The 27,473-nt window shown below is 47.0% G+C and overlaps 1 protein-coding gene across 6 annotated transcripts in view; it reads right to left on the minus strand.

The window, feature by feature from the left end:
- Window positions 1-21,426, minus strand: part of FGFR1 (fibroblast growth factor receptor 1) — a 47,374-nt gene extending 25,948 nt beyond the window's left edge. For 3 of the 6 annotated variants that reach the window (XM_004682255.2, XM_012724844.1, XM_012724845.1), the window contains exons 1-2: window positions 20,775-21,426; window positions 12,866-13,047 (exon numbers count right to left, since the gene is read on the minus strand). In XM_004682255.2, coding sequence (XP_004682312.1) covers window positions 12,866-12,959 — 94 coding nt within the window. In that variant the 5' untranslated portion in view covers window positions 12,960-13,047; window positions 20,775-21,426. The remainder of the gene's footprint in view (window positions 1-12,865; window positions 13,048-20,774) is intronic. The other 3 variants (XM_012724847.1, XM_012724846.1, XM_012724848.1) reach the window with 2 other exon arrangements.
- Window positions 21,427-27,473: the final 6,047 nt, after the last annotated feature.

Consider the following 27,473-nt stretch of genomic DNA (forward strand, 5'->3'; position numbering starts at 1 on the left):
AAGCCAAGGGCCCACTCCCCCAAGTTGCTGGGGGAGATGCCCTGCAGTTAAGGGCGGGCAGGCTAAACTCACAGTTCCTAGAAGTTTGTGTCACTGGCTCACATTTGGCACCAGAGGAATCCGGCCTTGGCAGATTCGGGGAAGAAAGCCAACAGCACAGCTGGCGGTGGAGACAGAAACTTCTGTGTGACAACTGCCCCCTCTAGGAGACAGTTTAGGGTAAATTAACACTTCCTGAGCAAGATTGTATGTGGAAAGAGCCATCCCCTAAGAAGATGGAAAAATGAAGATGATCTCAACTTGTTCAATCAGGATTTGGACCCAAATCACACAAATGTGTTTGCAAAGCCCATGCTCTTGTATCTAGACCTTCTTCCCAAAACACACTGTGAAAATGGCATGTTGACAGAATCTTTAATAAAGGAATATCAAGCATTTCAGTGCCATTAAGGCTGTGCCCAATGACTCCTCTGGACACCTGGCAAGTTTCTAAGGCCATATTTAGGTGGGTGTTCTTTTAGGAAAAGCATCTAGAGAGTCTTTGCTAAATGACAGAATACTCCCCACAAAGAACCCAAATTCAGTAAAGACCATTTATGTGAGTTGTAGGCTTTAAGTATCTAGATCGATAGGTGGGGGATCTTTTCCTGCCTTTATTCAAAAATCACACCCTAAAATCAAAGCAAAAGTACAACTGGTCACCAACTGTTATAATGTAGAAGAACACCTTCCACTACGTTGAGGGAAAAGAAAAACTGGACAAATTAGCTGGTGTGTGTCTGTGTGCGCGCGCGGGTGCGCCATCGGGCGCAATGGTGGGGGGGGGGGTCCTCCTGCTAAGGGGGAGTTCAGACCCTCCCACCACTGGCCTGGAGCCCAGGCCTCCCAGCCATGTGTCTGCAGCTGCGACCTGTCATGCACTTCCTGGTCTGTGCTCTGTAATGGAAAGATCATTAAGAGTGGGGGAGGGGAGTGGAGTGAGATGAATCGACAGGGAAGAGGTAACCCTGCAGCTCCCACTCGGCTGTACTCTGACCTTACAGTGCGGTCAGGTTCCTAAAAGAAAAGAATGTATTGCCTTCCCACCCTACCCTCCTACTCCCCCCTCCAGCCTAGCCCCCTAGTAGAGCCTCAGGGAGGCCTCCCCTCCCCCACAATCAAGCAGCGCTTATTTAGGGAAAGGAAACGCCAGCAGCTGGGCAGGAAAAAGTTGCTGCTCCCAAAACTCACTGATGAATTAGTAGAAACCTCAGCTGTTTCAGAATTTGCTTTTTGGCCCTCTAAAAGGACAATGGGTGCCTGAGAGCACGATTCCCTGGGGTCCTTAACACCCCAAAGTGTCCACCATCTCGCGTCCTAGTCCAGTCCCAAGGCTGCAATAGTGGGTCTGGATCTGGGGGAAAGAAGGGGCAAGAAAAACCCTTTTGAGATAAAATAGTACATGTAAGAATGATCGCTGCCAGGGGCTGGGGTGGGGAGAATGGGCGTTTAGTGTTTAATGGGTAGGTTTTCATTTGGGAAGGTAAAAACGTTTAGGCTGTGGATGGTGGTGATGGCTGCACAGTAATGTACAAATGTCTCAGAACTGTACACTTCAAAATGGTTAAAATGACACACTTTGTTATCTGTGTCTTTTAAACCATCCAGAAAAAAAAAAAAAAAAAAAGAACCCAAAGGGTAATGGTAGTGGATGGCATGCTTTTTGGAAAAATGTTCTTGGTAAAATAAGTTGTCAACCCTATGCGGGTTCCAAAAGTTGATGTAAAATTCTACTGGTCCATGAAATTTAACAATAGCACCAACTGTTCCACAGGTTTTCAGGGTGTTGCTTCATTTGTAACCCGTCATCGGTGTAACCATGTATTCACTGTCTTTCTTTCCTTCACATGTACCCTACGTTGAGGATTTACTACTCTAAATAAATTAAAAGAACATTTGTAAGCGACCTTTCTATTGGAGATGATATGACTCTCAGGTAGAAAGCACGTGAAAAAAGCAAGGGAAGGTAAGGGCCAATATCTACGATATTGACTGGAGGCATACTGAACAATCCCTGGAAAGGGATTTCTATCTGGGAAATGTTAATGTCCCAAGAATGAAGGAGCCAGGTTTGAAATCCTGATAGAAAACATTTAGTACCAAACTACTTTAGTTGTCAATGGCTGGATGCAGCAGAATAGCTGGGTGGAAGCCACTCACCAGTTACCTCTCAGGTGGGGTAGGCTTTTCACAGTAGTCCCCAAGAAAAGGGGAGGTTCCGAGTTCCCTGCCCCACCCAGAAGGAGGGTGGAGCTGAACAGAGGAGAGAGGAATCTGGAGGGGAGACTGAAGAGGAAGGAAGCAGGATGGAGAGCCAGGAGACCTGAGGGAGCCATGTGAAGAAGCAGCTCTTGTTTCTTGGCCTTAGACAGGTTGAAACAGATGTGGGTGAGAGACCCGTGGGGAGGCTGACTATGGCAGTGTTTATCTTGATTTTGCTCTTTCCCTCCTAGACTTGTCTGGCCATTTCTGACCCTTTTCTATGGGTCCAGACCAGAAGGTGCTTTAGCCTTGTGACAGGCTTTCAGGCCTTGCTTTGGGCCAATCCCTTCTGGGTAAACCTTTACCCACCAGGGGATGGGTAACGTTGGGTGTTTGATTTAGAGACTATATTCTTTGTCTTTTCTGCATTGTACACTCATTGTATTAAAGTTCCATTAAGGTCTTATATGTTTTGTCTCGATGCGGCAGATGGCAGAACCTATTTCGAGCAGGCAGGTTTGGGGGTTTAGGGGTGCCTCTCTCTCTCTCTCTCCCTGCCCGGTAACATATCCCTTGCCCTGTAACAGGCTGATTTGACAAGTTCTAGACCCCTTTCCAGCTCTGACCAATATTCGGTTACAACTGGACCTTTCCCACTGAGCATCACTGGAAACCATCTCTCTTGCCCTCACTAGTACAAGGCCCTATGTTTTGGTTCAGAGTTCAGGTGACCAGCATCTTCCAGACAGGCTTCTGTTCTTACTCTCCCCTCTCTAGTATTCTCAGTAATAGCAGTCCCAGAAGGGTGGATAAAGAGTTGCTGAGACTTGCAGAAAGTTATATGAGTCAAGAGTCTAGAAACTCACGCTGTCTTACTCCATGGGAACTAGCTCAGCAAATAAATGTGGCCTGGGAGTCTGAAGGTAGTGAAGAATAAATTCTAAAATAATGCTGCCTCACATGCTATTCAGGCATCAGTACAGTTGTGATTTGCTCAAATGACAACAAGACAAGTTGCGAATACCAAAGAGAACTTCATTCAGCAGTTAGTAGAGGAACCTGACTCTCCTAAAGTTCAAAAGCTAATTCCTAAAACCTAAAGAAAATAAATTGTAATTCCAAAGTCAATTCTGAAGTTTAACAATAAAGGGGCAGAGATTTCTGAATGCTAAAGGATGCCTGCAGTCTTCTGGAAAGCTGATCAACATTCCAAAGGTGGTGATAATTGACTTAAAGCCCCGGAAGCTTCAGGCAAAGCAGGAGGGCAGTCCGGGAAGAGGGTCTCCTCCCTTCTGAGCAAAGCTTTTTAGACCACTTTTTCCTACTCTCTGTTCTTCCTCCTCCCTAACCTCCCCGCCCCGCGGCCCTCCCCCCCCCACTACCTTCCAGACTAATAAACTGGGTCCTCTTCCAACCTCCCCTCCTGGCTAGTTTCGTCTTCCTCTTCTTAGAGGCACTCCCCCACCTCCAACTTCCCACCCTCCAGCACAGGGGTCAGGGCTGTCAGCTTTAACAGACCCAAAGCTGAGTGCCAGCCTCACCACTGATTAACAGTTTAACCCTGGCAAGTGTTTCTGTATTTTACCTCTCTCTGCCAATTTCCCAACCTAGAAAATGTAATTAACACCTGCTCCTATAGAGTTTTTGTATAAGAAATTGATACCAGAAATTCTCAAAATAAGGTCCCTGAAACAGCAGTATCATCATCTTTTTTTCTTGTTAGAATCAGAGCGCCTGGGAGTGGAGCATGGCAATAGCATTGAACAAGATTGCCAGGTGACAGGATGCCATGAGTAGTGCTGGTTAGACTGAATTAGATGATGTAAGAGCTCCGTAGATAAAACCGCTGCTCCCCTCACTTTCACCCCAGCCCCATAAATAAGGGTCAGTTAGTCCCTTCACTCTGGAAAGAGTTCACCTCCTGTGTGGTTTCAAATGTCCTCATAACCTGGGTTTATGTTCTGATTTGATCTAGTGGATGACACTTCTAAAATGAGTCATTTACTGGATTAACCTATGTCGAAAGAGAGTAACAGTGGCCAGGGCTGGCCCAGGGGTAGAACTGGCATTTGTTCTTGGCTGCCTTTTCTTAAAAACAACAAATTGTTGACATTTGCTTATTTATTTAGTGTAGAAAAACTGGGGTGCAGGCCATCGGTATAGGGGGTGAGAGGATGCAGAGTGGGGAGACAGTGGGGAGCAGAACAGGCAGACGGACTAAGTCCACTACTGAGGGGAGCAGTGCATAAGACAGGAGAGGTCTGCTGTGCCATATGTGGGGTTAGTTCCCTGGGCAGGGATCGAACTCATGTCGCAAGAGGTGATAGTGCTGAGACTTAACCCTAGGCCACCAGGGTGGCCCCTTGGCCATCCTTTCAAGAAGGGTCTCTGCAATTTTTGATGTTTTCCCCCAAAGGCTACACAAATACTTAATAACAGAACTGACAAAAAATAATATTTACTAACAATTTTCAATAAATCTGTGTTCTGTTCCTAAATTTACTTCAGATAGCATACTACAAATTAATCATGTATTTTTAAATTCTTTAATTCTGACTAGCTTAATATAAATAACGCTATGTGTGCTTTTTTTTTTAAAAACAATTTGTTCAATGAAAACATTAACAAAAAACAAGGTCCTTCTCCCCTCCTTTTACATTTCTCCATGTTTAAAAAAATACTCTGTAGCTTCAAAATAATGCTAGTGTTCCAGACTCCCTGAATCTTACTTAACATATTTCTATCCATCTGACAGGGCTGGACCACAAACATTTTAGAAGCAATCTAGATGCTTTATTTATGTCACCCTGAGATACCACCGCATTCAAGAACAAGTGTGGCCTACTAAGATCATGAAGATGTGGCACCTGACACTTTCCATAACCCTGATCCTAGACCTCTGAGTAGGAGGGCTCAGCTGCCCTCAGTGCAAAAAGAATCCTCTACGGGGGTTTTGTGCTTTGATTATTCTAGATTAGGGAACCACTTTCATTAGGGCCCCTTACAGGCTGACTGCTTATAGGTGATGACCAATGTGTGGCCTCAAGTCAAGAGCAGAATGTCACTGTCTCCAACCACCCATGCGCCAGTCACACCCACTTCCATGCCACTGCAGAAAGGGAGGGAAAGCCTGCTTCCTGGGACAAAAAAAGGACTGCCCAGCAATGTTTAAATTCAAAGGTTGGTCTGTCAGAATGTTGTGGTTAAATCCAATTTGATATAGGGACATAGTACATAAAATGCTGGGAAAAAACAGGAGACTTACCTACCTGCTATTTTCACATGTCACCAACTACTTTAGATAAGTGACTTAACTCCCTGAATCTCAGTTTCCTCATTTGATTGCACAATACAACGTATGGCTATAGGATTGATGTAAAGATGTAAAGCATGCAGAATGTGAATAAGTATTTACTATTACTTCAAAAGATCTTTACTGGTATAATCTTTATGGGAAAATTTGACACAACAGGGTCAAAACTTTTAGATTTTAAATACCCTTGGATACTTCGGCAAATTTTATTTGTAAAAGTATGTTCACTTAAGTGCTAATTATTAATAATAACCTAATTGTCCAACAATGGGGACAGATACATAAAATTTGCACAATCACATACTAGAATACCATGTAGTTATTAAATATGAAGGAAAAAAATTCCCTGCATGGCAATAAAAACATTTATGCTACAAATCAGTATATGCCATATAAATCCTGTTTGCGAAAATTCACATTTATATTAATGCAAGAAAAAAGTCTAAGTCACAGTTAATGGTGATAAATTCTGGATGGACTGTCAGACATCGTTCTTTACAGGTCTAGAATTTCTAAGTTTTGCAATAAGCCTAAATTACAGAGCAAAATAACCACGTTTTCAAGCCATGTTTTAAAAGAGCAATACAATGATTCTCTCTAGTTGCACAGAACTTTGCTCTACTGGAACAGTTATATATTAAAATATATTATAAATCATATCATATAAGGCAGATTAAATGCTGGATTTTAAGTTAAACAGAAAGGGGGGAGGAGACAGTGATTAATTTTAGAGAGAGTTAGACCATCACCAAGAGGGTGGTAACCCTTAAACTAAGCCTTAAGCTAACCCAAGATAAACTTTAAGCTAAGAATTCAGTAAGAACTACAAAGCTAAGTACAAAAACCTAGAGAGGAATGGTTATACCCATCTAAAAGAGCAGGAAAAACAATGTTTAAAAAGGGTTCACTGACAAGGAAAAAGAATAATATCTGGCCAGATGGATATATAAGAGGATCGATGGATGAAGGAATGAAAGAGACAGAAATTAAAAAATAAGGAAAAATGGGAGGAGGAAGGAAGGATGGGAGGGAGGGAGGAAGCAAAGGGAGGAAGCAAATTAAATCAGTGAATGAATGATGAATGGGTCATTAGCCAGAGGCTAGTTTTCAATCCTGGCAAAATCTGAGGAAAGGCTAAGCCCTAAATTCAACTTTTTCGTTGTTGATAAGTATTTGAAACTTCAGTGTTGATGGTTTCTAACCGCTTTCCCTGCCAGGGTTCCAAACCACTAAGGTCCACTCTTTGCCGAACTCCTTGACCCTCTCACCCACTTGAGGCTCAAAGCGCCTACACATCCAGGGCCTGGGAAACACAGCGGCATTCACTGGAATGGAAGGGCCCGCTGCCCTAACATTCACCTCCTTTTACACAACCCACCGCAGGAGTCTCGGCCACGCACAGCACATGGGGCTTTGGGTTTCAAGCTCGGCCTGAACGGATCTTTCTCAGTACTGAAACTAACTGGACAAACCCCTCAGCCCCAGCACACCCCAGTTTTCAGGGGAGCAAAACCTTTTTAAAGAAACATTTATTTTGCATAGAAGAGCTGGGGTGCAGGCCAGAGATATGGGGGAGGTGTGTGGAAGGATGTACCAGAGACATAGTGGGGAACAGAACAGGCAGGTTAACTGAAATACACCTGCTGAGGGAGCAGTGGGTGAGACTTTAACCCCTGTGCCATCAGGGAGGCCCAAGGGCAAAGCCTTTAATCAAGGTGATAGATACTGAAAAAGTGAGTCAGTATGAGCCCAAGACTAGGAGAGGGGAGTTCTGAGGGTAGGGGCTCGGGTTGTATTGCCATATTATGGTATCACTAAGAGGCAACAAGTCACTGTACCCCCTACTTAGCCACCACCAGTTGAAAGTCAGAGCAGAGAAGAGAATACTGACACTAACTGGGTGACTTGGGCCATCTCTTCAGAGAGAACAGGAAGGCATACGGAGCTGAACTTGCCAGAGTGCCAGCGCAACTGGACTTGCCCCAGGCAGCAGGGAACAGTTAGTTGTCCAGTTTCCAGGCTTCCAGGATTCAGAGAAGAAAAGAAAAGAGAGGCAAAGATGGTGCCCACACAGTGAGCCAGAGGCCCTGGTGACCCCAGACCGCACTGTCCCAGATAACGACTCCCCAGAACTCCCTTCTCCCCAGGCCATCTGTACATCACCGCCAAGACACCAGCCATCACTCACTGCTCTGTCAAAGCCAAGCACGCAGTCCACCCAGCCTGGCTAACTGACCCTGGTGCTGCAGCCACAGGCTTCAGAAGAACCCCTGCCACACTCTCTCCAGTTCCTGCCTACCCCAGACTCCAAGGAGTCCCAGAAACCAGGTGACAGACTGCAGGTCTGATTCTTTGTTTGGGCAGCCTCCCTTCCCCCACCCATGGCAGAGATCTCTGGACAGCCATTTGTTCTTCCCTGAGAAATTCCTCCTCCCTGACTTCGGGGAGCTGGCTGGCAAAGCCAGAGTGGAAAATCAGTGAAGCTAATGGTGTAGCAATGCAGAAGCCAGAGCCAAGAACACAGCCCTGGAGTGGCTCTGCTACACTTGCCCAGTGTGGTCAAGCCGGACACGTGAGAGCGCCTCCCTCACATTCTCTCACATGCAGAGAGCACTGGGTCCTCCCTGCCCCCACCCATGCCCAGCTCTGCTCAGCTCAGCCCTGGGAACACTTGTGAGCACACCCTTTCGCAAAGGCACTCCAGTCACCTCTGGGGAGGAATCTGTGGAACAGAGCAGATCCTCTGAGAAAACCCTGTAGCTTAGCACTCTGCAGACTTCTGCAGACCCAAGTCTTCCACCCTTGTTCTAAAGCGGGTCTTCCAACACCACCTTTTGTTCCATGTAATTCCACTTGCCTTCTGGCAGAGGTGAAATCCAGCAAGAGGCAGAAGTTAACGGGTTTCTGACTTAGTAGAAATTAGTTGGGCACAGGTGGGCTAAGGAGTGCTTCTGTTTATCGAGGGGGCAGCACCACAGGCTGCCCTCTGATCACACCATTTTGCTGTTGACAGTAGGCCCATAGACTGTTGGAGCTGGTAGTGAAATGCCCTCTGGTACCTATGGGGGGGGGGTAATTCTCCTTGCTTTAAGGTTGAAATGCATCTTGGGACCAAGGCAGCTACAGCATCCCTAGGAGGTTAAGGTTGGGTGGTGGGTGGCCAGGACCCTACAACTTGAAGCTGAGGCAGTGTCACTCAGCCTCTCCCCCAGAGGTGCAGGTTTCTGTGGAACACGCAGACAAAGCCTGGCTTTGTGAAGCCCAGCTTCCAAGGGTCTTGCAGCCAGAAATGGAAATGTGCGGCTTTTCCATTAAATGTAACCTCTCCCCCTTCAACTGGCCACCAGACTCCTTCAAATCTGGGTAGGTGGGAGGAGCTGTAAAACCCTAGCCCATTAAATCGCTTATTAGTTGCAGGTTTCTGAGCATGTAGGCAAAGTATTTTGAGACTGCAAATCTCATGCTATGCCCCCAGTCATGGGATCTGTGGCGTTTAACCCGTGAGATGGCTGGAAAGGGGGCAGCATCCCTGCTCCCGTGAGAAGGGATCTGACAAGCAGTTTTGGGTTTAGTCACTTGATTTCCTCCAAGTCTTATTCCAAAAGAAGAAGCAAAAACAAAAACACAGAAACAACCCTACTCAACTCCAAATGTCTTTCAAGTTGATGCTTATTTTTTGAAAAGAACATTCTACCCCTCCATACAAGGCCCAGCTTCAGTCCATCCACAAGAGGCCCCTTACCTCCCCCCAAAGCCAGATCTGAAACAAGCACAAGCACAGCCTCTTCAATATCCAGAGCGAGAGAAGGAAAAGGAGGGGGAGGGGAGGGGAGGAGAGGGCTGGTTTTCCTGGAACCCTTATTAAATCAAATTTCCAAGGACAGCCAGAAACTCCAGGCCCTCCCCATCTCTCAGGAGTATTTGCAGACTGGGGGAGGGGATCCCTCCCACCCCCAAGTCACAACAAAGCCTTTCTAAAGCAGAAAAGCTCTCAGTGTGAACAGGGTTTAGGTAGTATGGTTTAAAACTTTTTGGACAAATCTTTGATGTACACAAATGACAGCCCATTCTGAGGACAACAGCAGCATTATGACTGAATAATCTGCAGGGACAAGACTATACAACAACATGTTACATTGTAAAATACTTTATGGTTTACAGAACACAGGGATAGACCTCCCAGATGACTTCACAGCAGTGCTCTGAAGATGGCAGGGCCCAAGTTTGGCTGAGCAGTAAGTGATGGGAAGGTGTTAACCCGAAAGGGACCTATTCAACTGAACAGTGAACTGGGACTTGTTCTCCAAGTCCAGTGTGTTTCCACTTCTGTGCCCTACCTAAGACTCCCCAAATCTACCCATGCAACAAGCCCTCCCCTGTATGGTGGCTCCTGTAGGGTTCCAGGAAAAGGCACCCACATCGACACTGACTGCTCAATGACTTGGCACCCGGCACTGTTGGAAGAGCCTTGCATCGGTATTCCCAATGACCTCAGCAGCAGATGTTCATCATCAATATATTTTATAGAGACACAAAGAGGACCCTTCCTAACAGTCAACTGTCAGTGAGAAGTGGAGCCAAAATCAAAACCAAGGCAGTCTAGGGTAAGACAGGTATACAAATGTTCACAGTTTTTGTAGTAATAGCCAGGACCACTAACAACCCAAATGGCCCATGACAGGTAAGTGAATACACATTCACCATATTATCCCTTTAGATCAGTGGATGCCTGAGGTCAGTGCTGCAAAGAGCACTGACACAAAGGTGCAAAGAGGGAAGGTCCAGGCTGCTGCAAATATCCCCAGCCTTGACTGGGATGGAAGTTACTGGAGATGTTACATTTATGAGAACATGTTGAAATGTACACTTAAAATTAATGTATATTATGGAATGTCAATTACACCTCAGTGAAACTGCTTTTTAAAAATGGCAGCCTAATTTCCATCTTTACCACTGCAGAGCCCCTCCGAACCTGCCAGCTCTTCTACTAGCGCTCCCTTGTGGAACCTGTACTTATGTCCTCATCAAAACCATCAAGCTGCAGCTCATCCTCTTATGCTGCTGTGACTTCCCAGTTTCGATCCACAACTAGCAGCTTTAATGGCAATACCCCTCCTGCCCCACCCCCCTGAAATTTCTATATTTTGAACATCCCCTTCCTACTTTTAAGTATCCAAGCCTGAGATTTCTGTCCTTAGGCTGCAAAAGAGCCTGTTAGAGAAAGTTTAAATAATAATAATTTTAAAAAAGTACCTCAGGGGTTGCCATAAAGTTCTATTTTGAAGCCACATCCAAGTCCCCGTTGCTTTAAAACTCCCGTATCCACCCACAGCTGTGCTATGGAGTAATGTGAATCTTTTCTCCTCCTCACCCAAGCCTCCCACCCTAACTCATTCCCTTTTTCCTCATCTCATCTTGTCTTTGTCCACAGCCACCTAGAGTTGACATCAAACTCTAGCTCAAGGTTATTTCTAGAATGTCTCACCATTCTTTCTTCCTTTATGACCCATGGGTACCCTCTCCTGCCCACTTCAACCATCCCGGTATTTCTTCTAGCTAGACATTCAAAACAACGGTCTCACTTGTTATTTTGGCAATAGCAATAGCAGCAGCAGCAGTAATAACTACTAACACTTTACCTATAAATGCTTTATCAGGATTATCTCCTTTAATCCTTTAATATCCCCATTTTAAAGATGAGCAAAGGCTTAGTTTGGGTGAAGCTGTGTCAAAGCAAGTAATGCAGCCATTCTGTGATGGAAGAGGATTTGAATACAGTACATCTCACTGGTTCCTCCCACCCACCCAAATTCACCTGCCAGGTTAATTTTCTAAAAGCTGAACTATGTTATTACCTGCCCAAAACTTTCCAAGATTTCCAGTATGTACCCATTTAAGTATAGTTAACTAGCAGGGAACAATACTAACTTAAGCCCGTCTTTCCTACCTACTTGTTCACTATCAATTTATATATAACTCTATTCATGCGATTCCACCTAAAATGCCCTCCATTTTCTTCTTCCAACCTCACCCATGCCTCTACATACATCTCAGTTGTTCTCTATTCCTGTCCACTTCTGTATTCCCACTGTATTGTGTTGTGACTCTGCTCTGTGAGGTTTAAACCATCTACCTTTATTTAGTGTATTTGTCTCCCCCCCCCCCCCCCCCCGCAGCTCTGACAGTGAATTCCCCATGGGTAGAGATGGTCTTTCCTACTTTGGGTTTCCTGCATGTTCTAGTTCAGGTCTTACCTTTAGCTCTGTTAACAAATGCAACATTAATCTACCTGCTTCAGCCAGACAGTATACCTCCTAAAATGCCTCACATACCCTCTCTTTTCCCTCCCCCTACAGCATATCCATTATCCATCATTTAAACAGGTCCTGACTGCTGGCCCTTTAAATGCAGCTCTGTCACAGGCACATCTGAGTCTCTCACCCACTGCCTGCCAACTCTCTTGATGTAACTACCACCGAGTCACAAGCCACACTACCCTTTGGCAGCAGAAACACCCAAATATTATTTTTCAAAGACCCTCAAGAGCCAAGTATGGTGTACCTATCATCTCTGTGAAGTATTTTCACAATTCAGCAAATTCTATGAGCAGTGGAGCAAGTTCTTCCTGTCACTGGGTAACCTCTCTGAATTTCCAACATGCTCTATAGGTCTCCACCAGTTCCTAAGCCCTATAATGCACCCTGGCTCTCAATTTCTTCAGTCTCTTTGACAGTCCCTATCCAAAGCAAACTGCTTAGCAGGTCTCCAAAGAGGGCCCAGGAGACAAAGTCAAGGAAAGCAAATGCAGGCATGGTCAACCTTTACAGAACATATGTCTTTGCAAGAAATTTTCTAGAAGTCAGGTCTTTACCAAGTTAGTTCCCTCACCTGTCAACATCCCCATAGTCTGACCAAGTACTAAACCCAACTTCACTGACCACTCGTTCCTTACTGCTTCACTAGCTTCATGTTATACATCATCTATTATAATAGGTTAGGGCACTAGTTCTTGGATCCTAAGCAAAAGTTCTTTTCTTTTTTTTTTTTTTTTCCAGGAAAAAATGTATAAACCCACCCAGAGCAAATCATTTCTGGTAAATGGATGTTATCAGCCTTCATGACCCAAACTCTGATGAAGTTGACTATGTTTATAACCGAACAGCAGCCCAGGTATCTTGGGGGTCTCTTGCAGGGAAGGAGCCCCTTGCTCCACCTGGAATGGAGCCTTCCCAGTTGACCACATCACCTTTGGCCCAGCCCACCCTACTTCTGAGGGCCAGAGTCCAAGCTGCCCCTCAGCCCCAGCCTTACCTTGTTCAGGCAAGGTTGGGGCTGGCCTGGCAGCGCAGCAGTATGTGGCTGTGACCAGCACAGCCCAGAAGAGGAGGCACTTCCAGCTCCACATCCCAGTTCTGCAGTTAGAGGTTGGTGACAAGGCTCCACCCCTCCATGGAGACTCCGCCTTGAGCTCAATCCTCCCTTTGAAGCTGACTCTGGGAAAAAGGAAAATCAAAAAGTTAGGTGAGTCTGTAGGGTGGAGAGGGCAAGAGTGGGGTGGGGGAGCAGGTAAATCAGACCACCTAATCGCACTGTGCAAGAGAGCTTAAAACAGTAGCTTAGTCCTTCAGGCATTAAGAAGAGAATTGTGGTTCTGCTCCAAGGCTGAATTTGAGGTTTGAGGTCTTTATTTGCAAAGAAGTGCTTTCATTCAGTCCTACACCTATTCCAGAGTGTGGACTATGTGCAAAACTTGCGGAGCTGTAACGTTCCACAAGGTCTAAGTGCTGAGATTTTTTTGTGTCAGGAAAGCATATCATCTTATGAAAGTCCCAGGTAGTTCTGTCACTTCATGGGCAAGAGCTTCAGAGAGTGTGGAGACAGAATTGAGAGGTAAGTATGCCAATGGCTCCCTCTAGGCAAACCAACCCCTCTGGTGAGCAATAAGAGATGAACATGGAACAAGCTAAGGACAAGGAAATAGTCATATAAGCTTCTGAACCTCTCTGGACCTACGCACTGAGAGAGCTGAATGAATGGATCTCCAGGGTCCTTGCTTTTTTTTCCTAGAAATATCCGCAGCACTTAGATCTCAGGTTCTGCCAGCTTCCCTCACTGATAGTAGACAGCTCTCACCAAATACTTAAAAGGGGCCTCAGAGTGGAACCACAGGTAGATCTAGATCCCTTCCCCAATATCAAAAGTGATGGCTGATACCCCACAGAAATGAATATAGAAGTGGGGACTGCATGGGTCCTTGGAAGGGCTGACTCCCTGGTGGCTCCTGCCTGCCCCCGGTAAAGCACAGGCTGCCACACTTTAACCTTCTGAGTCTGGAGCTATACCACAGCAAACTCCTTAGGGGCTTAAGGAACAACAGGTTGTTGTCGCTAAACATTTACCTAGTGACAAGACTTTCTGGGGACTCCTCGTGCTATATGGACATGTTCTCCATGTCTGTTCTCCAGGTGGCTTTTGTCCTAAATACTCCAGGGAACCCTTGGAGTTATTCTGAGAATCCACTTCCCCGGAACATGCCCTAATGTGGTGCTTCAGTCCTCCCTCCCCCGGAGCCAGACAGGGCCCCTCATGAGTGAGTCAGTCCAGGCTGGCAGAAACCCCCAGGATTCTTGGCTTCCTTCACATGTGCTTGCCAGTGGGAGTATGCGCACATAGCTCCCTCCCAAGGTTCTACTAAAATTTCTTAATGATTTCAAGTCAAAGGAGAAAAAACATTTCTTTTATTTTTCTAAGTTTAGCAAAGGGACTTGAAACCCAACAGAATAAATATTTACCAAATACCTATTACTACCAAGCATGAACTAGGTAAAACTTGTAACTATAAAATTTCATTTATTTTTCACTTTAAAGTTGGGGTGGGGGGACAGGAATTATTATTCTCCTTTTAAGCAACAGGGAAACAAACTCAAAGAAATTCATTATTTTGCCCAAGGGCACACTGTCTGTAAGCAGCTAGAGGTCTGAGTAGAGGAAGCAAATGAAAGGAGTGATCAGATCTGGCTCTATCTGATGGAAACTTTCTACAAAGGACACAGCACCCCTGTGCCATAAAAGAAAAAAAGAAAGCCCAAATAGGTAAGGACAGACCCAAGGAAAGTCTGGGGGTGAGAGAACCTCCATTTTCACTTCCTCTGCTTGAAAGAAAGAACTTCAGAAGCTGCCAGATTGGACAAAGGACATGGAATGATCCCTGGCCAGAGACAGAAGCTACAGCTTGCAAGAGACCCTCTCTAAACCATAATCTACATCCAAAAGACACACCAAATGGATGCAGGCCAGCCCTCCAAAGGTATGCCTGATCATAACAGGAAAACTGCCAGAATAATGAATGAATTTTCAGTACCCAAGAGAAAGGGATGGTATCACCTCTAAATAGTTAACCTTTTTTCAAATGTAGCAGCAGGCACTACTAGGCCACCCTGTCTCCTATAAAGCCTGCCCACCCACAATAGGTGCAGACTGGCTGCAGGCTCAGTCAACAATGCATTCAAACTAATCTGCATGGCAGCTTCTTTGCAAAAATCTCCAGGGCCTCAAGCCCCACACGTGTAAAACAAAGCGTGTGAAGAAAACCCAGTCTCCTGGGTACCAACTCTTGGGAATGAGAAGGGAAGTGGGCACCTACCACACTCCACAAACCGGGGCTAACAGTGGCACAAACCTCTAGTCCACATGCTGTCTGAGGCTCTAGGGAAGGCCACCTCTTCCTAGGCCTCACCTTCTTCCCATTTTACTAATTAATGAATTCTTAAAACCCCTTAGGAACAGTCACCTTCCTTCCCTGCTTCACAGATGTGACCTGTAGCCTCACAGGTGTACACCACAGGATCCTCAGGGACCCTGCAGCTGTTCCACCTCAGCCTCTCCCATTCACTCAGGTCCCCTGGGACTCAAAGTCCAACTCCACCGGGGTGCAGAAGTCTTCCCTGGGGAACAGGAGCCAGACACAACATCTCAGTTTTCCTATTGGTCAGAGGAGGCCTCCATCACAGGTGGCTGAGAATGAAATGGGCAGTATGGGGTCAGGGCGGGCTCCCCTCTCTAAGTACTAACCCATTGTTGGATGGAATCATGTCTGGTGAGCAAGCAGAGCTGAACAACATGACCTTGCCTTTCTTAAGTTTCCATGGCCGTCAGATGGCCATGTCAGGAAAACTAGCTGGGTTTAGGACATGTCTTTTTCTTTCTGCTTTCTGGCAAAAATAATAAATTCCTGCCCTTCCATTTATGACCCTGTCACTCTAGGACAGTCAGTTAACCTTTCTGAGTCTGTTTCCTCACTTGTCAGAGGAAGAAGATCTATTTGAGCAGGTAGTTATGAGGATCAAGTGCGTAGCATGTGTCAAGGCTTTGGCTGCTCGGTCTTCTCTAAAGTGCTAGCCAAACATAGGGAATTATAAATCTTGTGTTTGAGTCACTTCTGGCTCACACTCCCAGGAGATCTTGGTAACTGATGGCTGGAGGATCAAACTTCCCACCTTTACAAAGGTGTTTGTCACTATTCATTTTCAAACTATAGACCCCAGACCAAGTTGCATTTGGTATCCCCAAAATATTCTGGCTCTGAGTACCTGAAATGTGGCTAGTGTGAAGTAGAATGTTCCAGAAATGAAATATGAGCCAAGCTTTTGAAAGTGTTATAAAAATGTAAAATATCTTCCTAATACATTTTATATTGACCACATGTTCAACAGGTAATATATAGATGTATGGGGTTAAAGCAAACCCATTGTTAAAATTTTAAAAAATGAGTCCATCAATAAAAAGTGAATTTTAGTTGTTTCTATTTACTTATTTCCAAACATTGCTACCCGAAAACCTAAGATTCCATGTGGCTGGTGTCAGAGTTTGATGGGATGATACACATCTAGGCAACCCTCATTCCTGCCCAAGTATCTCTTTGCTCTCTTTCTTCCATGTCTAACAAGACAAGCTTTGCTACTGAAAAGTCTGAGTTGGGTCTTAGCGCTGAAGACCTCATTCCTCTTAGTTTCCAAGACAGGTTCCCAGGCTCTCTCATGTAGCACTTCTTTCATCTTCCACGACTGGGCTATGCTCCCCTTCCCTTCCCCACCTTGTGGGATCACAGACTCCCTTAGAGCAGTGCCTATGTCTAACTTTTGTTAATACTCACAGCACCTAATATCCTTATATGCACATAGCAGATGGTGACACATTTGTTAACTGGGTGAACGAGTGAATGAAAGACAGACTGAAAAGAAATGGATACAGATATTCTTGCAAAAGGAGGTTAGGAAAGTAATACTCAAGCACTCCTTGTTGGCCAGACAAGAGCTATTCCAAAGCAGAGCAACTAGGACATTTTCTAAACACCTTGATTCCTCAGAATTAAGGATGTAATTCCATTAGATGAGAATAAGACTTTTTCATAAAAATGATCAATTTCCCCAAAGTGAACATTCTTTACTCACTGTTGAGAATGGCAGGGCAGGTACTTAATAAACATTTAAGGAATAAAAAAGCTATGCAGTTCAGTTTTTTAAATCTTATTTTGTCCAAAGGAAATGCTAATTTTTAAATTTTGAGTTTCTGTCTTTGGGGGTGAGATGTACAAAAAATTAGTAATAATAAATGAAGCACTAAGTGCTCCACCATAATCCAGGAGACCCTTCTGTCAAAGACAGGATGGACTAGTGAAACCCCACCCTTTTCTTGGTGTTGTTCAAGAGGGCTCTTTACCTGTGGGGGAGGTGGGAGAGAAAAACATAGCTTCTTTAATTGCAAGGGGCAGTGGTGGTGGGGAGAAGATTCCTGTTTAAGGTAGAATCAACCTTACGTGGAAAAGCAAATATCTTGGCCCATGCCTGGTGTTTAATCTTCTTTGGAAACTCCAGAATCTTCTCTAAAGCTTGACTTCAGGGCCCTCAACAGTCCTTGGAGCATTCGGATTTTTTGCTACACTCTTGGGAAGATAAACTCAAGACAAATTTTCCAAGAGGAAATTAAACTCGTTCAAGAGATGTCAAGCCTTTCAGAACAAAACATTTGGATCAGTTCTCTCTATTGTCTTCTCCTTCAACAACAAGAGACTGAAGCTTTCCTAAGATGCTCTTAACTAACAGCCATTTTGATAGAAAATTTAAAAATGGAGGCCAGAAAAAAGCATTCAGAGAAGCTGGCTGCTAAAACCCTAAGCTCACAAGAGCAAATCTCCTTTTTTAGGAGTCACGTTTCAGGTCAATGGCCCAAACAAACAAAAAGCATATAACTAAAAGCAAAACCCAAGTCTTTCCTTGATTTCCAAGACTGGGGTGTGCCTACCCAATGCTCAATCTTCAGCCCTCTTGGGTCGACCAGGAATAAAGCTGACACTGTATGCAATTCCTCTCCCTCCACAGGAGTGACCCAAAAGCACGTACCACGCTCCTGCGCCATTTTTTCTCTGCTTTTGCTTCACTTCATAATGCATAACAGAACTTCCTAACACTCTCCAGGGCCAGAAGCCAAGGATAAGAAGCACCCAAGGTTGTCTACTTTGGAACTAAAGGAAGTGGGGCCCCAACCCCATTTGTGAAAATGGACAATTCTACAGACATAGTAAAAACCAAGGAGTGAAACCACACAAGTCAGGTGTCTCTCCATTCATGGGACCTCATTAAAAAGCTGACACTCCACTATGATTAAGAGTAAATGCAACAGCTATTTCAAGGAGCTCCCCTTAGATGCCGAACACAACTACCCCAGCTGGAGCCAGGCTCCAGCAATCTCCTGGTCCCCAATTACCCCCTCCTTTCCAGTGCCTCGCAGGTCTACAGCAGCCGAGGAGCTTCTCCCATCCAAAAGGGGGTAGAGATGTAAACAAATCATTAGAAATCAGGCCATCGGGCAGACAGTTGCCTCCCCTCTTCATCAGCCCCTGAAAGGAAGGGCGATGATCCAGGCTAGGGGGTAGTCAGCCAGAGGAGGCATGTCCCACGGGGTGTGGCTACTTAGCTTTTAAACCAGCTCAGAGAGGAAACCAGTGGCCAGTGCCAAAGGGGAAAATGGCCACTTTCGCTAAACAGTCTCAAGGCTAAGGTTCTACCATTTAGAGGGTATTCCAAAAAAAGCGCTGGGCTGGTCCGGAGGTGCAAAGGGCAGGGCACATCTGCAGAGGAAATAGTCACCTTAATTACCATGTCTAGAGAAAGTGCGATTTCATTACAGCCTCCAAAACTACCGCCCAAAGAAGGAAACCAGAGAAGTGTTTTCAATTTGAAAGAGACTGGAAAGGAGAGGTTGAGAGCGACCCAACTCTCCCCATCCTCCCGCAACTTTGGACCAGAAGGTGTTTTCCCACCTCAAAGGCTATTACCAAAACCCGTCAACAAGCCAAGCTCGGTTTTCAAACCTGTAGCCGTTACTTAAATGGTGAAATGTCCCACTGTAGTTTCCGGCGCTGCAGCCCAAATAACTCCTTAAAAAACGCACAGGGAGAGCCTGCGGCAGCCGCGGCGCACCCCCTCCCCCGCCCCACGCAACGTCCCCGGGCTCGGTCCAAGGAGGGTGGAAAGGGGACACATGACGCCACCGCGGGGCGGCCCCAGACCGGACGGCGGGCCTCAGACGGGGTCAGATGCTCCGGCTGCTCCAGCTGTAACCGAGGGGGGCAAAAAAGCGAGGCTTTCGCTCCAGAAATTTCCGTCTGGGCCAGTTCTGGGTCAGAGCCGGGGCCAAAGAGGCCACCTCTAGCAGAACTATTCGAAAATGCTACCCCTAAAACCTTGGCCCCATCTCCAACTTTGTCCCTTTTCTGCACAATCTGGAAAGCAACACCATGGCTCCTAAATAACTTGGGAGCCAGGGTAACTTTCTTTTCTCCCCAAATCCCAAGGCCTCATCTCCAAGGCTCAAATGTTAAAGAGAGAGGTGGTCCTTACGGACAAGTAAAAAAATCCCAGTTTTAATTTGGAGTAGGGGGAAGGGAGGAGGATGTTAATAATGTGGCTGCGGTGTACCCGTGTGGGGTGAAACGGAACCAGATGCGGCTGATACATCTGGAAAATGGGGGAGGGGGGTGTTGGGAGAGAAAGACGCCGCAGAAAAATCAAAATGGGTTAATAGCTTCTAGGCCTAGAAAGGAGGAGCAGGAGAGCAGGAGTCACTCCACCCTCCAAAAAGGTGTCTGACTGCCTTCATAGGAGAGTGCTAAATGAACTCTGTCTACAACGTCAATAAATTCCTCTGCAAATAAGGGTAAGCCTCTCTTCTCCCAAACCCCAAACATAACGGGAGGAAAGGGGGAGCGGGGTGGGGGGCAGAGAGGGGTCTGGGCCACATAAGCAACATGCAGAGCAGCCGAGAGAGCCGCACCGGACAAAACCCTCATCCCTTCCCCCACCATTCAGTCAGCTAGGAACTGAACGCTCTCCTTCTCCCCTCACCCCCCACCCCATAACGGGGCTTAACAACACACTCCCCTTCCCCAAACTTCCGATTCTTTCCTTTCCGAGACAGACAAAGTAAAAGATAAGTCCCTCTGGAAAAGGGAATTCCTTTCTCACTCTCCGCCTAAGCAGATTCAGCCATTTGGTGACGACATCTCCTTAAAACCTATTCGAAGAGAAGCTAACCTAACCCTCTACTTCCTTCGCTCTTCATGCCCCCCCATCCCCACCCTCGACCCCAGACTTTCCCGGAGGTGGGAAAGGACTTGGAAATACCCGCATTTTTAGAGTTCCACCCAAAGCTACCTGCTGAATTGGGGTGAGAGCCCCAAGAGTAGATTTTAGAGATGGAGTGAATGCAGCGCGCGCGCGCACACACACGCACACACACACACACACACACACACACACACAAACCCCACTTCGAAGCCCACTCCCGGCTTAGTCTGGAGACACCGAGGCCGCTGCCGCTTTCGCCCCGGCCCTGTCCCCTCCCGGGACTCACCGCGGAGCCACCGCCGCTCGCCAGCTCCCCGGCGGAGTTGGCGGAAAAGTTGGGCGGCAGGAGAAGCGGCAGGACCAGCGCGGGGAGGGGGCGCAGAAGACAACGCGAGTGGAGGGGAGGAAGGGGGAGACAAAAGGGGGGGCGCAGAGCGTAGGGGAGGGAGTCGGGAGGTGGAGGGGGGCGGGTAACCAGGGAGGCGCCGGACCCGACAGGGCTGCAGCAGGGAAAACGCGCAGCCAGGAGGCTCCAGCACCGGGGGCCGCTCGGGACGCCAAGCCCGCCCCGGATCTGGGGGCGCCGCGGCTCTTACCTCACTGGGCGCTGCGATTCCGCCTCTGGAGAGTCCGCCGTGGCTTGTGCCGGCGGGCGGGCGCCCGCGTCCCCGGCTCCGGCCCGCCGCCACCCGGCTCCACTCGGATTCTAGCGGGGCTGCGAGAGCCCCGCGGCCGGCGCTCGACTCCCGGGCGCGCTCGGTGTTCGGCGCCTCCAGCCCGGGCGGGAACAATGGAGCCGGAGCTGGTGCCCCGGAGGCGGGGCGGGGGAAGGGCTCCCGTCCGCCGCCCGGGGTCTCCAGACCCTGTGGCCCCCCTCTCCAGAACCGGGCGGCGGCGCCTCAAGCTCCTTGTCGATTGGACTCCATCGTGTTGCGGGGTCCCCGGCGCCTCGGCGTGTGCGACTGCAGCGCTGGTGCCGAGCGCCTACGGGGCGCCCCTCGGACCCGAGTAAAGTCCTGGGTCTCCGCGGCTTTTCCAGCTGCGGCGCGCGCTCGCGGCCCGAGAAGGCGAGGTCGCCGCAATGCGCTAAGCTGAATCTCAGTCGGGTCGCGACGTTGCCGCCCAGCTCCGGGCACAGCCGGGGCTCCCAGGCGTGCTGCCGCTGGACCAGAGGACGGGCTCCCGCTCGCCGCCGCCCGCTGCCGAGGCCACCGCACTAGTGCCCGCAGGAGCGCTCCGAGCGCTGTGCGCCGGCGAGGCGCGAGGGCTCGTCTCACTCCCACCGGCGCTGGTCCCTCCCCCTCCTCCTCCCCCTGCAGCTGCCTGCTGGGCCTTGTAGTTCCCGAGCCGCGGCCCGGGAGCAGGAGATCGGGCTGAAGTGCCCGAGCTCTGCCGCTCCTTTCGGGCAGTCTGGTCGCCTTTGGCGCGCGTGCCCCTGAGAGTTACCTCCTGGAGGGCGCCGGAATATCGGGGCCCGGGCACGTTAGCAGCTTGGAGGTGAAGTAGGGAGAAGCCGTCGCCCTGAGGTTGTACGCGGTAACGTGGACTTTACAGTCTGTGTGGCTTGGCGAAAAATGATTTTCTCACTATAAATCTCAATTTTCTGGTCTGTAAAGGGGGGGATAACAATACTTTCCATATAGAGTTGAGGATTACTCATGAAAACCCGGCACCTAGTTAACACTCAAGTAATACAAGCTGATTTTATCCATGAGAAGATGGACCCTCTTCCCAGACCTTTCCCTTCCATCTCCATTTCTCCAGCCCAGAATTTAGGTTTTGAGGACCACAGGCAAGCAGACACTATCAAGTCTAGGGAACCTTCCTTGACCTCCAGAAGTCTCCAGCCTGCAGGGAATGGTTAAGAAGCAAAGAGAGTGATGGGAGCTAGGAGGGTTGTTGTTTGTTTGAAAATTAACCACAGTCTACCAAAGTGGCCAAGATGCCCCCTTTTTGTAGGTCTTTACAGATAGGACGTGTGTCCTTCCACAGAGTGCTATAATCTACAGATTCCCTAATCCAAATGCACATGAGCCTTTTGGGAAAAAACTGAAAAACACAAATTAGTGGACTTGCTCAGATACAGAAATCAGGCTGTCCCAGGAAAGAGTCCAGTGTATGAATTTGTTCTAACTTTCCCATGAGAACTTAGAGGTGAGGTGAGACCAGGGTGGGGCCGCCAGTAAGAAGGAATGTATACCACACTAGTTTTGAAGGGCAAGCCCTTTCTGTTCCCCCAGTTATGACCTGTATTTTGGACAAGTCATGTAATTGAAAAAAATCAGGACTTGTTAACCTATTTCTCTCCAGTTGCTTGGGACTCCTTTACTGGGTTGTCATGTGGATCAAATAAAATAATGGCTGTCTAGTGCACCAACGTGTTGGACAAATAGAAGACACTCTGTCAGTTAACAGTAGGATCTGTTCCACCCTGAGGGATGCATGAAGCCACTGATTTGGGATGCATGAATACTGAAGGAGATTATGCCACCTCCAATTTAAGGAGTGTCTTAAGGTATTTCTTCACTTGACCAGCAGTGCAAGAATAGTGAATAGCATGATCTCAATAAATGTTTGTTGACTGAAGAGTAAATGTTAAATGAATAAATGAGTAAATTAAAAGGGAAGTAGGGTCCCTCCTTGGTGGCACAGATGGTTAAAGTGCAGCATTGCAAGCTAGCCACAGCTGCTTCATTGCCAGTTCCATCCCTTGCCCCAGGTGACCCACATGGCCCAGCAGACCTCTCCTGTCTCCCCCCTCCCTTCCCTCAGCAGTATACTTCATTGACTTGCCTGTTCTGCTCCCCACTCTGTCTCTCACAGCCCCTGCACCTCTGACCTGTACCCCACTTCTGCAAGCATAATAAATCTTTTTTAAAAAATGAAGTAGAGGGCCCTCCCTGGTGGCTCAGCGGGTTAAAGCACTGCACCAAGAAGCTAAAACCACTTCCACATGAATTCAATCCCCACCTGCTCTGGAGGTGATCCATATGGCAGTGGCAGACTGCTGCTCCCCTCAGCAGTGTACCTCGACAGTCTGCCTGTTCTGCTCCCCACTCTGTCTCTGGTGAATCCTCTCACTGCCCCTGTACCTCTGGCCTGTACCCTAGTTCTGTGTGCATAAATAAATAAATATTTAAAAAATAAAAATGTTCATTTCAGGCCCACAAGAAGGCACAACTGACTTGGCTCCCCTTGGAGAGCTCTTCCCTGCCAATCTCAGCCCTGTCAATCTCCACAGAAATCCTACTGACCTCAATTTGAAGTTTAACATAGCTTTGTTAGTTGTCTCTCTTGCTCTTTTTCTCTATCTAACTTTTAAATTGTTCTAGGGCAGGATCATATCTATGTCTGACCTTGCTCAGGACACTACTCAAAGGTATTTTATCCATGCTTGCTGGTGGTTGGACTTGATGAGGGTAACAAGCATATGGGGCCAGAGGAGGACACACAACTGGAGGGAATATGACGGGAAAGCCAAGTCATAGAAAATTCAGCACTTAATGTTAACACCCAACGACTGCTTGCCCATTTTATCACAATAAAACAGGATGTATCACTCTTCCTCTCTGCGATTCTTTTAAGACAAGGAGTTTTAAATCTAGCCTTTTAATCTTTTGATTTAGAACCTATGGTAGACACATTTTGAACCCAAAAGAGGAAGCTGAAGAATATGCCCTTGATTTAAACAGAAAGAAAATGGCTCAAGTGCTGTTGGCATTGAGGGCTTGAGGGCGTAGACCTGTTATTGAACATACTTCTCTGTAGATTTAGCAGGAAACCAAAATGAAAGCAAGTGGCCAGCTTGATAGCTCCCTCTCTGCCTGGAGAGAGGGAAATAGCCAAAGGCCGTGTAATAGGGAAGGTGAGAAACTCAGAGACCGAATGGGCCATCCACAGACCACAACCTGGCTCCTGAATAATTGAGAGCCAGCTGCTTTTTTATCCTTCCAGTTGGCTCACTTTCCGTGCTTCTCCTTCCCCTCTTCCTGAAAGACCCTCCACTCCAGTAGTAGTGCCGCCAGCGCACCCCCAGGGCAGCCCTGAGTAGCTCCAGGCAACCAAGTCAGAAGACGGTCCTTTCTGCTTCTGTCCTGCTCTGAGGACTTCTGGCACCTTGCCGCCCCACACAGAAACGTAATCTTCCCTCTGAGATAACAAAGAGCTGGGAGGGTCAGGGAGGATTTGTAGGCCCCTGGCCCTGCCAGTTAGATGTCTAAAGCGTAGACAAAGGCTCTTACACTCTAGGGCTTGATAACCAGTTGGGGGCCTGTTGCCTCCTGAATCCCTGGGAGGTGGGAACTGGTGCTGAATAAAGCAGAGGGAAACAGAGCTCTCCCCAAAGCCCCATCATTTCTTTGTTTGGAACACTGCAGAAAACCCCTTCCCTCTTCCTCCAGCCACTAGTGTCCTCAGAGTTCTAACACCCAGAAGGAGCTCCTCCCTGTGCTTCTTCCCTGGTGCTCCTTTGCTCCATCTGAGCACTTAGCTGGTCCGTAGGCAGCAACACCCCTACCACACTGGAGTGGTACTGCAGACTTAACACCTTCTTGTTATAGAAAAGGGGAGGAGGAAGGAAGCCAATCAATCTATATTGACTTTAAATTGGGCCCTGGGAAGCCCAAGGCCTTTGGGAGTCCCTCGGAGGCTTGATGCTGACTGAGCACTGTTCCTGGAGGAGAACCAGAAGAGGGAACTGACTGGGTTTTCCTTACAGAGTGGCTGTTCACAGGTCCCAGGGAGCAGGTGGGAGGCCAAGCCTTTTGCCCCAGGCCCCCGGAGTTAGGGAACAGCAGTCAGTTACCATCTGGCTGCCATTTGGTGACCCCTGGCTGTTCTCCGCACAACTTCAGCATATCAGGGAAGGGAGGGTCTTGTTTAGCTCAGCGTTTTTGTAAATAGCATTTCACTCTCCTACAACTGGGACTGGGAAGGGAACTGGCTCAGCTTGCCTGCCCGATGCAATCCATATGCATTGAGCATAGAGGGTGGGGTACTTCTCATGAGACAAGCACTGGGCTGGGCACAGTGGTCCGAAGAGAAAGATGAGGCTCAGTTTTGGGGGAGGAGCTCACATCCTTGTGGGGGAGACCAAAGAATACAAGTAGTGTCACATGAGGGCTACCTGCCAGCTGTCTGGGAAAGATAAACCAGGAAAGGAGACCACTTGGGGAATGTGATGCTTGAATCTTAAACCATGAACAACATGTGAAAATCTTCTCACTCATCTGGGATAATCCAGGAAAGCAGGGTTGGAGAGTGCAAGGGGCTGATTTGATTTGGGGGGATGGGGAGTAGGTGGGGTCGGATACTTTGAAGCTTCTATATTATCTTGATCTGAGAGGATGAACATAACCTCTGGGGGTTGGTCCTGATTCTGCCACTTCTTTCTGGCCTTGATCTTGGACAAGTCCCCTAACTATCCATTTCCTCACTGGTGAAATAAAGATAACAATGGTATGTGTTTTTCACAGGACTCTTGATAGGGTTAAATGAGTTCATGCATGAAACTCACTTGACACACAGTATATGTTGAAATGGTAGTTGTTATATTTTAGCCCAGGAACACTCCTTTGGCTAAAGACACATCATTTGCTATTTTCTGTTTTATCCATTCACTATCCATTCACCACCTTAACCATCCTCCTGATTCTCAGTATCCCAAGACCAACTGCAGGAAAGGATATCTTTTCCCCACTAATTTCCCCCTTCCCTGCTGTTATGCAAACCGTCCCCCACCCCCAAGACAAGAAGCCCTTTCTGTGATAGGTTTTACTGTGAAATCAAAAGAAAACCACAAGACCACAAATGGAGAAACTAACAAGGCTTATAAAAGCCCGGTGAATTCTAACAACCATGGTCCTTGGTCTAGATTTCAGACTCCCTTCAGAATGCTCATTGCCAAGCAGCCGACCTTTTGTCTTCTCTTCTCTTTCTGGCCCCAAATCACAACTCCTCTCCCAGTAAAAGTCACTCCTCTAAAGCCCTGTGCTGAGGACTGGGAGGTGGCAGTGGAGGGAGAAGCAGAACAGTGCACTATTTGCACTTCTGAGGACTCCCCAGGATCTAGGACTTGGTTTCTTAGGCTTGTGCTCGGCTAGGGGCAAAGATCAAAGTTTCAGAGTTAGACTGGGATACTTGAGGACTCAACTTTGAAGTGGATTCCACCCAAGGATATGCTAACAAAGGTGCAGATGACTTCTCCTGGGTTATTAGAAACTTTTGGTGGTACTGGGATGGACCACATCAGAAATGAAAAGAATTTAAAGATAGTGTTATCTCAGATCAAGAAAGATGGATGTGCATTTTAAAAGATTTCTGTATTATTTTTCTCTAAATGGATGAATGCAGGAAAGAAAAAGGTGTTGGTGAAAGTGTGGGAAATTAAATACCCACCCAAAATAATTATTGGTGGGAGGACTGTTCAGAGAGTCTCTTGGGGACTATTTGGTAATATTTATCAGTATTTAATAAGTATCTTACATATTGTTAGACCCAATAATTCTTCTCTTAGGAATTTAATATAACAAATGTCTTTGTATATGTATAGAGACTGTATGTATATTATATATATCTCTATATAGGTATATATAGAGAGATACATAGGCACAAGAGACTGTATATATCTCTATCTCTCTATCTCTATCTATCTATCATGACACTCATTGCAGCATTGTTTGTGGTTGCAAAACACAGAAACAATGTACTTTTCATTATCTGACTTGTCCATAGAGGATATGATGAAATAAATCATTTCACCAAATTGCAAAATGGCACATCTGTTTAAAGGAGTAAGATGGATCTGTATGTACTAATATGAAAAGGAAAGAGCAAGAAGTTTTTTACTGTATCTAAGGATCACTTGTATTTAAAAAATTAGGGCACATATACATATATCATTATACATATATGTTAATCTGGATGAAGATTATCAGGAAGGAAACTCATATACTCACAACCGGTGAGTTAAATGACTCAGAAAAACAGGTTGAAAGGGGAGATTTAAACTAGGACACCACCTTCTTCAAAGCTTGCACAAAAGTACCTTGCCCTGATCATAGCCTACTTTCACAGTTAGCAAAATAACAATAGCGACAATAGTAATAAAAATAGTGGCATATTTAGAAAAGCAAATACACACGTGGTGTGGTGATTTTATCTCTAGCCTAGAAGAAAGATCATGAAGAAATGCCCTGTCAGCTCCAAGACAATTTGGACATTTAAGTGGCCACTCTGAGGCCTTCACAAAACATCCCAAAACCCCTGATACATCTTGATCACAAACCCAACCATCT

This window comes from Condylura cristata, unplaced genomic scaffold (genome assembly GCF_000260355.1).
Source record: "Condylura cristata isolate star-nosed mole 26May11 unplaced genomic scaffold, ConCri1.0 scaffold00014, whole genome shotgun sequence".
In the NCBI taxonomy this organism is placed as follows: Eukaryota; Metazoa; Chordata; class Mammalia; order Eulipotyphla; family Talpidae; genus Condylura; species Condylura cristata.